Source organism: Oncorhynchus mykiss, chromosome 2 (genome assembly GCF_057628025.1).
Source record: "Oncorhynchus mykiss isolate SJ-2025 chromosome 2, ASM5762802v1, whole genome shotgun sequence".
Classification (NCBI taxonomy): domain Eukaryota; kingdom Metazoa; phylum Chordata; class Actinopteri; order Salmoniformes; family Salmonidae; genus Oncorhynchus; species Oncorhynchus mykiss.
The window spans coordinates 73,571,852-73,585,350 of NC_143023.1; the positions used below are offsets into that span (position 1 = coordinate 73,571,852).

A 13,499-nucleotide genomic window follows, 5' to 3' on the forward strand; every position below is an offset into this window, starting at 1 on the left:
ACCCGTGGTATATGGTCTGATATACCACAGCGTTTAGGAAATCAGCATCCAGAAGCCAAACTACCCGGTTAATTTTTTTTTAAACTCTGGACTATATAAACGGCATCATCACACAGTCTTATCTGAATTCGAAATGTGTTGCTCATCAAATTGTGACAGAGAAATCAAGAAACTTTATTCACAAACATGAAATCAGTTTAAAAAAACAATTTCACATTATTAAAATCATAACAATCTTCATGTCAGCACAATAATCTAATCCTGATTAAAAACAGTAGATGTGCAGTGGGGAGTGTTTCTCCCAGTATATAATCATACTCCCTGAGGTGGTGAGCAAACATAAAAATCAAACCATATCATTGATTTAAAAGTTTAACTGATAATGAAATCTTTGGCTCCATGTCCCTTTTTTCTACTCTTGCCCCCATGGCATGCAGAATTCAACATTCACAGCACAGGAAGGGGATAAGATGAGCAGCCAGCCAGTCCACACATGTTTTTCCCACGCTCAATGAAGAAATAGCTGTGAAAACAGCACAACATACTGTATCATAACACTGTTCTGTTACATAACATTGGGCCCATACTGTTCACAATGTTATTCTACTTTTGTCATTGAAGTCTTACCCTTTCATTCCCCAGCTGCTTCCCCAGGAGTTCTTCACTATCCAGTAGGGTGTGCCCTTCTCCTCACTATACCCCACAGCCAGCACTGCATGATTCACTGTGTCTGTGGTGTTGTGACACTCCATGCTACAATAAGATAAGTGAAGATGCAGAATGCAAGGCTATGATTCCTATTTTATAGAAAGAAGAAGTCATGCACAATCTACATATTTATTTGTATTGCTTTCTGATGCTGGTTGTATGGTAGGTAGGCTACAGCTGTGAGTCCTGATTTTAACTGTGCTTATTGGAAAATATGCAACATAGCTCTTAAAGCACAGATATGATCCTTATTCTAGGTTTAACAAAATAGCAGAGTCATTCTCACCTGGTGTACACACCACCATCATAATGCATGAAATCAGAGGTCACCTCATAGGCAAGGCTGACAGGGTTGAATCTGGCCACTGCATCCAGCATACCCATTTCATCATACTGCAATGTAATAAATACACAATTAGCTGACTGCCTGGGTAGTCAATGCACCAGATAATCCAGAGTAATTTGCATTTACTTACCTTTGTTATGTTGACTACATCTTTAACAAAAGCAGCAGCCAACTCAGTCTTGAATTTGCAAGTGTCATCCTTCAAAATGATTCCAACATTAATGATGTTAATATATCGTCACCGTTTGAAGTGCTAGTACTGTAGTTATAAAGATGGAATAGCTGTTTACATACATGTGCAGTGTATGGATAGTCCTCCTCTGTCATGATTCCCTTGTTATACTTGATGTACTCAAATGCTTGACTGGGGAGCCCGCTAAAATATAATTTTTTTTCAGAGCCTCAGTAAGAATCTAAGTGTCCAGTAAGACCAAGAATAGGGGGGAATATATATTACAAAGAAACGTGTTTTCGAGTGGTGACACTCACCCATTACAGCCGTGGTTGTTGAAGGCCTGAGCACAGTCCACTAGTTGCTGCTCTGACTGAACAATATAAAGGCAGCAGCAGTTGGATAAAATATACTTTTCATCATTCAAGATGATCAGAAACAGGACAAGAATTTCAATTAATTCCTAAATGTATTGCGACTACTAGCCTTAAACACAATTGTAAAAATGGTATTGAATTGCCTCAGCAAAAGGAGGCCAACTTTCCTTCCCACTTATTTTTTTAGAATAGAGAAGTAGATAAGTATCTCACCAGTTGTAGGAGTTTCCCTGTTGCGATTGCTGTGACTGACTCCAAACAGCCTGTAGTGGAAAAGGTCCAGCAGCTACCACAGGGCCCCTGAACACCACAAATCAAAATCTACCTTCAGCACATACAGTGGTCTTCCACATAAGCATCTTTACCTTGCCATATAATGCATGATTTATATCATTAGAAAGTGCATCCTATACTGTATGTGTTAGGATACCTGGTTCTTCACCGCTGTGACATAGTGCCCCTTCTTTCTCCAGTCGACCGACTCTGGATATGGTCCATTGCTGCTCACATGACTCCCTTTAGTGGCAGAACAGTTCTAAAAATGACAGAAATAAATATTTAAATGTGTTTTTCAAGTAAAAAAAATCAAGAGAAGTATACATAACAGGAATATAAATACCTGGGGCTCAGTCAAGAGGAAAGATTTTCTGAATTCAGCAAACGTCAGGTCAGAGAACTGATTCAGTCCCACTAGGTAAAAAGGTCACATGTCAGAAGACAGAATTAATATGCCACACAGGAGGTTGGTGGCATCTTAATTGGGGAGAATGGGCTCGTGGTAACAGCTTCCATGTGTTTTATACCATTCCGTTCTAGCTATTATTATGCAGCCTCCACTGATCATACTCAAAGGATGTGGACACTTCTAACATCTGAAAAAAACCAAGCATCATGCAGTTATTCATACTTGTGAACGTGTGATTTCCTTCATTGTGATAGTCAATCCTCCTCTTGTTCTCAATGAAGATCTGAAGTCTGTGGTAGTACTCCTCCATGTCATACACCTTGTTGTACTACATGGATGACACAGTAACATCTCAATTCAGGTCACTGTGATTTTACAATTTTTTTATGTAGATACAGTGCATTTCAAAATGCATTAGATATTTTGTATTTAACCTTTATTTAACTAGGCAAGTCAGTTAACAAATTCTTATTTACAATGATAAGACACTCTTCTATATGTCTAGTTGCCTAGCGTATCAGTAATTCCATACACACTATTGCAGTTTAAAATAAAATGTATTCTATCTATAGGACTTAGTATGATGAAAATATTCTCCAATATTTATGATTTTCAAATAATACTTTTTGCAGACAGATATGAAGAAGAAAAAACAGAAAACAACTTCCTTGTATTGTAGGAAAGAACCTGGTTTCGTGCCAAATCGAACTTACCTGTGACATCCATAACTTAAAGTGATATTCGCCTGTAAAGAAAACAGACAAGGGACATTTGATTTGAGATTGTAAAGATCAATAGGCTAAAAGCCATTATTCTATCAGTCGTTCTGATCACAAATGTGATGTTGGTAAATCAATTGACATTATTCATTCGAAAGCGCAAATTAGGTATAATTTCGATTCAACATAGCCTAAAACAGATTCAATTGCAACTTACCCTCCTCGGAAAACGGATATAAAGAAGTAACAGAGTATACGGCAAATATCAACAAAACCAAGATCTTCATACTTCAAAGTTTGGTAAAGCTGTTGTCTTCCTGCAACAAACAATGAGAGCAGTGAATGAACTAACCGAAAGTCACGAGGTTTGATCACTTCCCGAATTCCCCGTGACAGTGCAAAAGGTGACGAAATATACGCTGAACTTTTATTATACATAAATAAAAATTCAAGTAAAGTTGCTGCAGTGTGTTTGTGTGTGATAGAGGTGGCAGAGAGAAAAATATCATTGTTTTCTCCACAAACACACTTGAGACAACAATGCCCCTGAGATAGAATAGATTTATTAGCAAGAGGTAATCAGGAAACATACATATTTTTTGTATTTTTATAAAACTGGAAATATTTCTCAAGCCGTGGAAATAAACATAAGGGTTGAAAGATAATTCTCATACCACTGGGTATTGCTAACAGCAAAACGTTTGTTAATATTTCATTTATAAGAGTATGTGCACGTATAAGTGTATACAGTATATATAAGTATATATATTGTTTTAATGTTGTCTGATACAGTGTTGCATGCCTGCCACATGAGCTTTTAATGTTTCTAGACTGTACATGGTAAAAATACATACAAATATTCACAGAATAAGCACTACATTACTATATTCCTGCTAAGAGAATGATTATAGACAGGATTACAGTATATGCAAAACACTTTGAAGTTGTCTTCTACCTCTAAGTCATGGTTTCAAAATCACAATTGTTGTAGCATTTTGTGTTAAAGCTTGGGATACAATGCTTGTACTTGACACTGTTCCATATTAAGAAATATGCAGGGCTGCATATACAAACTGTACAGAATACATTTCAGCAGGTGAATTAACAACAAAGTACAAAATACTTCCCTGTGTTTATGTATCCCCTTCCCTTATACTAATACTACAAAAATACCCTTTGAATGCTGCAGGCGGAGTAACTCATTCACTTACTTTTATCATACTCTTAACAATGCATTTAACAGAGTGATATACGGTCACGTTCCACAATCACTGGAACAGCAAAAGGACATAGATTGTCTTTGAATTATACAGTATAATAGCGGAACAACCTTGCACTGTACACAAATATCAAAGCCTAAAAATACAATTCAAGGGTTTTGCTTTATTTTTCTTTAAAATGTGTGCACCGTTTAGATTAAATTGAAAGCAAACGAACATGTGGTTTAAAAAAGGGAAACAGCTACATATACAATGGCATGCTCCAAGAATAGCAGCAAAATGGTTAACATATTCCTCCCCAAACTCCCCACTGGGTACATACTGGTTGAATCCACATTGTTTCCATTTAATTTTAATGAAATTCTGTTGAACCAATGTGGAATATACATTGAATTGACGACTGTGCCCAGTGAGTCATAGTGAAACAAGATGTCACCACCAACTAATCATTGTCAAACTGGAAGTACACTTGTATTGGAGATATAACGTACACTGGCTTATTACTGTCCCTTCAAATTACATGGATTAATAGAGCTTATTCTGCAAAACAAAAATGAAATCATGGCTACTTGACTTGAATTACTTTTGAAAATATATAGCATGAAGTTTGATTTAACTGCCTGTTACAGTGAAACATGCAACAGTAATGAAATAAAGCTACAAATATTGTTAATCATCTTCTAGGTTACAGTAGGTTGTATTCACACAGGACTTAAAATTGTTTTCAAAACAAACCAGACTTTGCTGGTTCTTAGATTAAAGCTTGTGGTGTGAACATGCCCTTATGAGTTATTTATTTTCAGAGCAGAGTCAGTACTGTGCTGCAAATCAGTCACTTCTAAGAGCAGGTGTTTCTTGTAAGAATCATTCATGATGACAAGACAAAGCTCTGTGGTGCTAGTGGCTTTCACATCTCGGTCACAACTGACAGGATGACTCAAATGTTGATAGATAAAACAAGCGGAAGCAAATAAACAAAGCAGAGCTGAGGCGGAATTGATAGAACAATTCAAGGAACACTCATTGGTTTAGCCACATCAATTTGGGGTAAGAAAATGTCAATGTTTTACCTGGTTTGATTTTTTACAATGCTACATCAGTTGCAGATAAACACATATCTATTTGAGTAAAGAGAACAATCTTTCCTATGTACAATATGATCCTGGCAGCATGTGTGCTTACAGGAAGTGCAAAGTCCACAGTATGAAAAGATGTCAATCAGTTTAATTAGTTACAAAGGACATACCATTATACAAGATCATTGTGACTTTAGTTATCACCCTAGTAAGCCCAGTGAAATGGTCCTTGTTGCAGAGGAAAATGAAATATTTCAACAACGTGACGATTAAATTAACATTTGTACATAAGACTTCTAAAAACAATACACGTATCAGAGCAAACATGTTAAACATGACTTAACACCAGTTATTGTTTATGTCTACTGTGTACGACATAGTTCTTTAACAGAGAGTACACTTTGGGAAACTGTCATCCTCTTCAGTTGTTGACTTTAGGCTCGATTCTGAGAGAGGCTTCATACAGGCTTTCTTCATCCAGAACAGAGCTGTTGTCCAGCAAATACTGTGCTGCCTGGACCAGGACAAATATACCGTTTCAGCAGGTTGGCTACAACTACGATAATCTATACGATGTGACTAATACCGACACTCAGGATTTCCCTCATGGCCATTGCCATTTTCTTTTGTTTCTCTATATGTACAATATAAAACAAGTTAACATGAAAGAGCTTTAAAAGTTTACCATTGGCTGATGATCAATCTTGTATGCTGTTTGCTGGAATTGTCTAATTTCTCTGATGATATGGGAAATCTGTAGAGAGAGAGAACAGAAGCCATGTATACAATACAAAGCCATAGAATACATTAATATCTCTGTAACATTACACATAGCAGAGACCGCTGACCATCCTCATCTTTGAGAAGTTGACTAATTTGTCCTCTGTGTAATTGGGCGTCCCCTCCTCAATGAAAGCCAGATCAGTGAGGTACATCCCCAGGTATGGTACACAGGGAGGGTCACAGCTAGAAGGAAAAACAGAAGAGTAGGATGTCACCAATTTGACAATACTTTGATCGATCCACTGCCTGAATGGCCAGCATCGTCGTCTGATACACATTGGCTTTTGTAGTTATTAGAACAACCAGCAGAAACACTCACTTCTTTAAAGCCTCTCTTAGGTTTTTGAACCTCCCCTCTGACGAAACCAACTTCTGCAGCTTGTCAATTACGGTTTTAGTCTGAGGGATAAAATAAAATACTGTTTAAAATAATATTATTTTGGAAAACACCCAGGTACAGTATAATCAACATAGTTAAAGTGATGTGTAATCTGTAATAAGCAATAACGATTCATGGAGGTCTGTGGTGTCATAACAAGCTGTTTATAATAATATTATTTTGGAAAACACCCAGGTACAGTATAATCAACATAGTTAAAGTGATGTGTAATCTGTAATAAGCAATAACGATTCATGGAGGTCTGTGGTGTCATAACAAGCTGTTTATAATAGTGTATTGAGGTCCTAGTGCAATGATAAAACATGTAGTAATATTACTAGGACCAGGCTATGAGCCCTCAGTGAGCTGGGTGTGTGTAGTGGGAAATGTGGCCACCTGCTTGGACACTTTGAGCCAGGTCTTCTTGAGACGGAACACAGAGCTGCGGTTGAGGGAGGAGGTGATCTCCAGCACAGCATTGTAGTTATGGAGACAGCGGCAGATGTCCGCCACCGCCACCCACTTCTCCATCACCGCCACCCGCGTGGTCACATCGTCACAACGCAGGATCTCAGTGGCAATCAGGTTACTGATCTAACAGAGGCAAGACAGACAAGGAATAGCCATGTTCCTAATGCATAACAACCAAAGCCACACACTGTAATGAAAAGTGAAAATGTACACCGGTACTATGTTGGGAGATGGGAGTTGTTGGCTGCATACATCATTGAAATGCTTTGTTGTTTTCATGATATATGGTGTCCTTTCATTCTTGTCATTCTTCATCCAGCCTTGACCAAAGAACTCTCTGTAACACAAGATTGGAAGATCAAGTAGAAAAACAATTTATTCTCATTAATACAGCATAGTTGTTGTTTCAAAATCACTATGTGTCCCATATTGTACAGTGCATTCGGAAGGTATGCAGAGCCCTTGACTTTTTGTTACGTTACAACCTTATTATAAATGTAATTAAATAAGACATGTTCCTCATCAATCGACACACAATACCTCATAATGACAAAGCAAACCACTTATTACAAATAAAAACACATAACTTATTTACTAAATTTATTCAGATCCTTTGCTATGAGACTCGAAATTGAGATCCGGTGCATCCTGTTTCCATTGTTTGAGATGTTTCTACAACTTGATTGGAGTCCACCTCTTGTAAATTCAATTGATTGGACATTATTTGGAAAGGCATTTGGAATCTGTCTATATAAAAAGGTCCCACAGCTGACAGTGCATGTCAGAGCAAAAACTAAGCCATGAGTTCAAAGGAATTGCCCGTAGAGCTCCGAGACAGGATTGTGCCGAGGCAAAGATCTGGGGAATGGTTCCAAAAAAATTATGCAGCATTGAAGTTCCCCAAGAACACAGTGGTCTCCATCATTCTTAAATGTAAGAAGTTTGGTACCACCAAGACTGAGAGCTGTCTCCCAGGTCAAAACGGAGCAATCAGGGGAGAAGGGCCTTGGTCAGGGAGGTGATCAAGAACCCGATGGTCACTCTGACATAGCTCCAGAGTTCCTCTATGGAGATGGGAGGACCTTCCAGAAGGACATCCAATCTCTGCAACACTCCACAAATCAGGCCTTTATGGTAGAATGTCCAGATGGAAGCCAGTAAAAGGCACACGAGTGTTGCCAAAAAGCACCTAAAGACTCTCAGACCATGAGAAATAAGATTTATTTATTTTTTAGCCCTTTTTCCACCCCAATTTTGTGGTATCCAATTGGTAGTTACAGTCTTTTCTCATGGCTGCAACTCCCGTACGGACTCGGGAGAGGCGAAGGTCGAGAGCCGTTCGTCCTCCAAAACACAACCCAACCGCACTGCTTCTTGACACAATACCCACTTAACCCGGAAGCCAGCTGCACCAATGTGTCAGAGGAAACACTGTACACCTGGCAAACCAGTCAGCGTGCACTGCGCCCGGCCTGCACGATTGGACAAGGACATCCCTGCCGGCCAAACCCTCCCCTAACCCGGACGACTCTGGGCCAATTGTGCACTGCCCCATGGGTCTCCCGGCTGCGACAGAGCCTGGACTCGAACCCGGAATCTCTAGTGGCACAGCTAGCACTGTGATGCAGTGCCTTAGACCACTGCGCCACTCGGGAAGCCACCAAGATTGAACTCTTTGGTCTGAATGTCAAGCGTCACATCTAGAGGTAACCTGGCACCATCCCTATGGAGTGATCATGCTCTGGGGATGTTTTTCAGTAGCAGGGAATGGGAGACCGGTCAGGATCGAGGGAAAGATGAACAGAGCAAAGTACAGAGAGATCCTTGATGAAAACCTGCTCCAGAGCGCTCAGGACTGGGGCAAGGGTCACCTTCGAACAGGACAACAACCCCAAGCACACACAGCCAAGACAATGCTGGAGTGGCTTCGGGACAAGTCTCTGAATGTCCTTAATAAGCATAGCCATAGTCCGGTCTTGAACCTGATCGAACATTTCTGGAGAGACCTGAAAATAACTGTGCAGCGATGCTCCCCATCCAACCTGACATAGCTTTAGAGGATCTGCAGAGAAGAAACTCCCCAAATACAGGTGTGCCAAGCTTGTAGTGTCATACCCAAGAAGACCCCGAGGCTGTAATCACTACCAAAGGTGCTTCAACAAAGTACGGAGTAAAGAGTGTGAATATTTATGTAAATGTAATATTTCAATAATTTGCTAAATTTTCTAAAAACCTGTATTTGCTTTGTCATTATGGGGTATTATCTGGAGACTGAAGACAAAAAAACAATTTAACCTATTTTAGAATAAGGCTGTAACACTGAATGCTTTCCAAATGCACTGTTATGTGTGTGTGTGTGTGTATCATTAGCTGTGTCACTCAGTGTCACTCACTCATATGGGATGACCTTAAAGACCAGGTGGTCCAGTAGGGTGAGCTGCTCTGCTATCTCCAGGGCAGAATGGCTCTCAAACGCTTCCGCCTTTCCTACTGACGCCTAGCACACACACAGAGCATCACCGGTAACCATTCCCAAGACATGAGGTATGAAAACTACTTCACTATATTCAAACATTCCTGAGACACATACTTAACATACATAATGTATGTCAAGGAAAGATTGTCCTCCTTTGACTCAACTGCCATTTACATGTGCAGTCATCCCACTTACCAGCTGTGTCACCTCCTCCAGGCTGATCTGATTGTCACCTGGGTCCTCCTGTGTCAGGGTCCTAATAGACCATACAACAGAGTCAAGTATGTATTTATAATGTGCGTGTTTCACCTTTAACCAGGTAGGCTAGTTGAGAACAAGTTCTCATTTGCAACTGGGACCTGGCCAAGATAAAGCAAAGCAGTTTGACACATACAACACAGAGTTACACATGGAATAAACAAACATACAATCAATAATCCAGTACAAAAATATATATACAGCATGTGCAAATGAGGTAGAATAAGAGAGGTAAGGCAATAAATAGGCCACGGTGGCGAAGTAATTACAATATAGCAATTAAACACGAATGGTAGGATGTGCAGAAGATGAATGTGCAAGTTGAGATACTGGGGTGCAAAGGAGCAAGATAAATAAATACAGTATGGGGATGAGGTAGATTGGATGAGCTATTTACAGATGAGCTATGGACAGATGCAGTGATCTGTGAGCTGCTCTGACAGCTGGTGCTTAAAGCTAGTGAAGGAGGTAAGAGTCTCCAGCTTCAGAGATTTTTGCAGTTCGTTCCAGTCATTGGCAGCAGAGAACTGGAAGGAGAGGCGGCCAAAGGTAGAATTGGCTTTGGGGGTGACCAGTGAGATATACCTGCTGGAGCGCGTGCTACGGGTGGGTGCTGCTATGGTGACCAGTGAGCTGAGATAAGGCGGGGCTTTACCTAGCAGAGACTTGTAGATGACCTGGAGCCAGTGGGTTTGGCGACGAGTATGAAGCGAGGGCCAGCCAACGAGAGCATACAGGTTGCAGTGGTGGGTAGTATATTGGGCTTTGGTGACAAAACGGATGGCACTGTGATAGACTGCATCCAATTTGTTGAGTAGAGTGTTGGAGGCTATTTTGTAAATGACATCGCCGAAGTCGAGGATCGGTAGGATGGTCAGTTTTACGAGGGTATGTTTGGCAGCATGAGTGAAGGATGCTTTGTTGCGAAATAGGAAGCCGATTCTACATTTGATTTTGGATTGGAGATGCTTAATGTGAGTCTGGAAGGAGAGTTTACAGTCTAACCAAACACCTAGGTATTTGTAGTTGTCAGAATCATCCAGAGTAGTGATGCTGGACGGGCGGACAGGTGCGGGCAGCGATTGGTTGAAGATCATGCATTTAATTTTAGTTGCATTTAAGAGCAGTTGGAGGCCACGGAAAGAGAGTTGTATGGCATTGAAGCTCATCTGGAGGTTAGTTAACAGTGTCCAACGAAGGGCCAGTGGTATACAGAATGGTGTCGTCTGCGTAGAGGTGGATCAAAGAATCACCAGGAGCGAGAGCGACATCATTGATGTATACAGAGAAGAGTCGGCCCGAGATTTGAACCCTGTGGCACACCCATAGAGACTGCCAGAGGTCCAGACAACAGGCCCTCCGATTTGACACACTGAACTCTACTGGAGAAGTAGTTGGTGAACCAAGTGAGGCAATCATTTAAGAAACCCAGGCTGTTGAATCTGCCAATAAGAATTTGGTGATTGACAGAGTCGAAAGCCTTAGCCAGGTCGATGAATACTGCTGCACAGTAATGTCTCTTATCGATGGCGGTTATGATATCGTTTAGGACCTTGTGCGTGGCTGACGTGCACCCATGACCAGCTCTGAAACCAGATTGCATAGCGGAGAAGGTACGGTGAGATTCGAAATGGTCGGAATCTGTTTGTTAACTTGGCTTTCAAAGACCTTAGAAAGGCAGGGTAGAATAGATATGTCTGTAGCAGTTTGGGTCTAGAGTGTCTCCCCCTTTGAAGAGGGGGATGACCGCGTCAGCTTTCCATTCTTTGGGAATCTCAGATGATACGAAAGAGAGGTTGAACAGGCTGGTAATAGGGGTTGCAACAATTTCGGCAGATAATTTTAGAAAGAGAGAGTCCAGACTGTCTAGCCCAGCTGATATGTAAGGGTCCAGATTTCGCCTCATAAGCGGAGGCGGCGGTAGTGCCGGTAGGTACCTGATGATGTTGGCGGCTGCTTTCCTCTCCTGTGTCAGCAGCTCCGGGTCATGCATCACTTCCTCCAGGAAGGCTATCACCTTCAGCTTCAGCTCAGTGTTACTCTCAAAGTCCTTGGAGGTCACCACACACACACTTAAGAGTTAACTGATTGGAAACCTGGACACTATTTGACCTTAGAAGTAATGACTATGTATCTGGAAGACTTACCTGAGAGTGTTTTGACACCCAGTGCCTCAGAACATTCAGGACTCTGTTTGTTGCAGCCCTTCGGATTACAAACTCTTTGTCCCCATTCCTCTGGTCTGTTGGGAACCCTGGGGAAAATGGATCAAATATGCCATGTAAATATCACACCTACATTTTTAATGACATATAGATTTTTTTCTCTCTTGAGAACAAAAATGACATTGAAGAGCTCATGCTTTTGAAAATGTGGTGTACACAAATTGTTCCATTGTGGACAAAACTGATGTTTAATACGCTGTGTACCTGTGCTAGCCAGGGACATGCGGCGGTACTTCTCCTTGGTGGGCGTGCCCTCATTGGCTCCTGCCGTGGCAATGGCGAAGGCGGAGGCTGCAGAGAGGGCACTGCGATTGTTGTTGTCCATCTCAGGGCGGCACGATGACATCACCGTGCCATTATTGTAGGAAAACAGGGAGAATTCTACAGGGAGATACAATATTACAGTTATATTACAGTATAGACAGTTATACTGGCTGTAAAATGCCATGAGATTCATTTTAGTGAACTTGATTGATGCAGTGTGATACCTTTACAATAAAGTAATGTAGGTATAAAATGGAGAGACCATAAAACAGAACTGCTGACATTATGACTGCACTAGGACAGCCACAAAAAATATCCATTAAAGTGTCAGCTGCATCAAATGAATGCTCTTAATTGGTCTCTCACTACTACTTCAATAGGAACTGGAGGGAAATAGATGCAACTATAACCTGCTCACTGAGATTTAAGAGGTTGTTGACGACGCTTAGCAACTTAATGGATCTTACCCCAAAACGCATGATCTATTTTGGCTGTGTAATTCATATTGTGTAACAGGACAGATTTGTTCATTTATTTTGTCTCCAGTAGAGGGCAGCAACCGAAGAGCACCACATTCTATCCCAGTAGAGCATAGAGACCTTACATGAGGCTATAATATTCAAGATGGGTGTAGCTAAATATAGCCACCAATATCAGCATAATGGAGAAATTGACTAGTTTCTCAACACACTGTCTGCACACTGACTGACAATATACAGACATTACTGTGTGATTAATGAACTAATCAAATCCGTTGAGCTTTATGATGAGTTATATAAACCGGATCTGAGTACTGTTAATGTTAATGTAAATGTCAGGTTTCTGTTCACCTTTGACTTGGTACACATTTTGTCCTAAGAGTTGGGCAGCGCCGTGCACAGACCTGCAAGGGGCAGGTGCTCTGTAGCAACATTTAAAAAATATTGAACATAGGGTATAGGCCTATTTATTTCTGCAACAACACACTCACTCATCACAAATTGTAAGCAAGCTAGTTACAGGAGAAGGGTGCAATTGCGGCACGCAGCTTGGGTCGTTCCTGCATGTGGGCATTCCTGCATCTGCAGGAACCAACAGGGTGCACGAGGGGTGGGGTTCATGAAGGAACAAATGGGATGCTTCGAGGGGGGCGCATGTAGGAACGCTCCGAAAGCCCACAGGCAGGAACCCCCCGAATTGCAGGCTGCAATTGCACACTATTGAGTTACAGTGCCTCCTAAAGACATAATTGACATATGGAAGAGGGTGGGCTATCAGCTGATCATTGATGTTGATGATTAATGTAAATAGCTCGATATCTTTTACTGATTGTGATTTACCTCTGTCTTTTTGCCTCTCTC

General features: G+C 41.0%; 3 protein-coding genes across 3 annotated transcripts in view; 1 reads left to right on the plus strand and 2 right to left on the minus strand.

Moving 5' to 3' along the window:
• LOC110501876 (FERM domain containing 5a) overlaps nucleotides 1-13,499 on the plus strand; it is a 174,633-nt gene that overhangs the window by 150,159 nt on the left and 10,975 nt on the right. The gene's annotated exons all lie outside the window — the stretch shown is intronic.
• Nucleotides 149-3,308, minus strand: ctsh (cathepsin H). Its single transcript, XM_021571425.3, has 12 exons — nucleotides 3,225-3,308; nucleotides 3,002-3,033; nucleotides 2,511-2,616; nucleotides 2,223-2,293; nucleotides 2,034-2,138; nucleotides 1,817-1,903; nucleotides 1,544-1,599; nucleotides 1,349-1,430; nucleotides 1,185-1,253; nucleotides 995-1,101; nucleotides 628-753; nucleotides 149-523 (listed from the first exon to the last, which is right to left on the minus strand). The coding sequence occupies exons 1-12, from the start codon at nucleotides 3,292-3,294 to the stop codon at nucleotides 448-450; spliced, it is 987 nt and encodes a 328-aa protein (XP_021427100.1). The 5' UTR covers nucleotides 3,295-3,308; the 3' UTR covers nucleotides 149-447.
• Nucleotides 3,558-13,499, minus strand: part of rasgrf1 (Ras protein specific guanine nucleotide releasing factor 1) — a 46,845-nt gene continuing 36,903 nt past the window's right edge. The window contains exons 17-27 of the mRNA XM_021571414.3: nucleotides 12,100-12,276; nucleotides 11,818-11,924; nucleotides 11,608-11,720; nucleotides 9,608-9,668; nucleotides 9,330-9,433; nucleotides 7,189-7,273; nucleotides 6,862-7,059; nucleotides 6,406-6,485; nucleotides 6,152-6,269; nucleotides 5,989-6,057; nucleotides 3,558-5,817 (exon numbers count right to left, since the gene is read on the minus strand). Coding sequence (XP_021427089.2) covers nucleotides 5,725-5,817; nucleotides 5,989-6,057; nucleotides 6,152-6,269; nucleotides 6,406-6,485; nucleotides 6,862-7,059; nucleotides 7,189-7,273; nucleotides 9,330-9,433; nucleotides 9,608-9,668; nucleotides 11,608-11,720; nucleotides 11,818-11,924; nucleotides 12,100-12,276 — 1,205 coding nt within the window. The 3' untranslated portion in view covers nucleotides 3,558-5,724. The remainder of the gene's footprint in view (nucleotides 5,818-5,988; nucleotides 6,058-6,151; nucleotides 6,270-6,405; nucleotides 6,486-6,861; nucleotides 7,060-7,188; nucleotides 7,274-9,329; nucleotides 9,434-9,607; nucleotides 9,669-11,607; nucleotides 11,721-11,817; nucleotides 11,925-12,099; nucleotides 12,277-13,499) is intronic.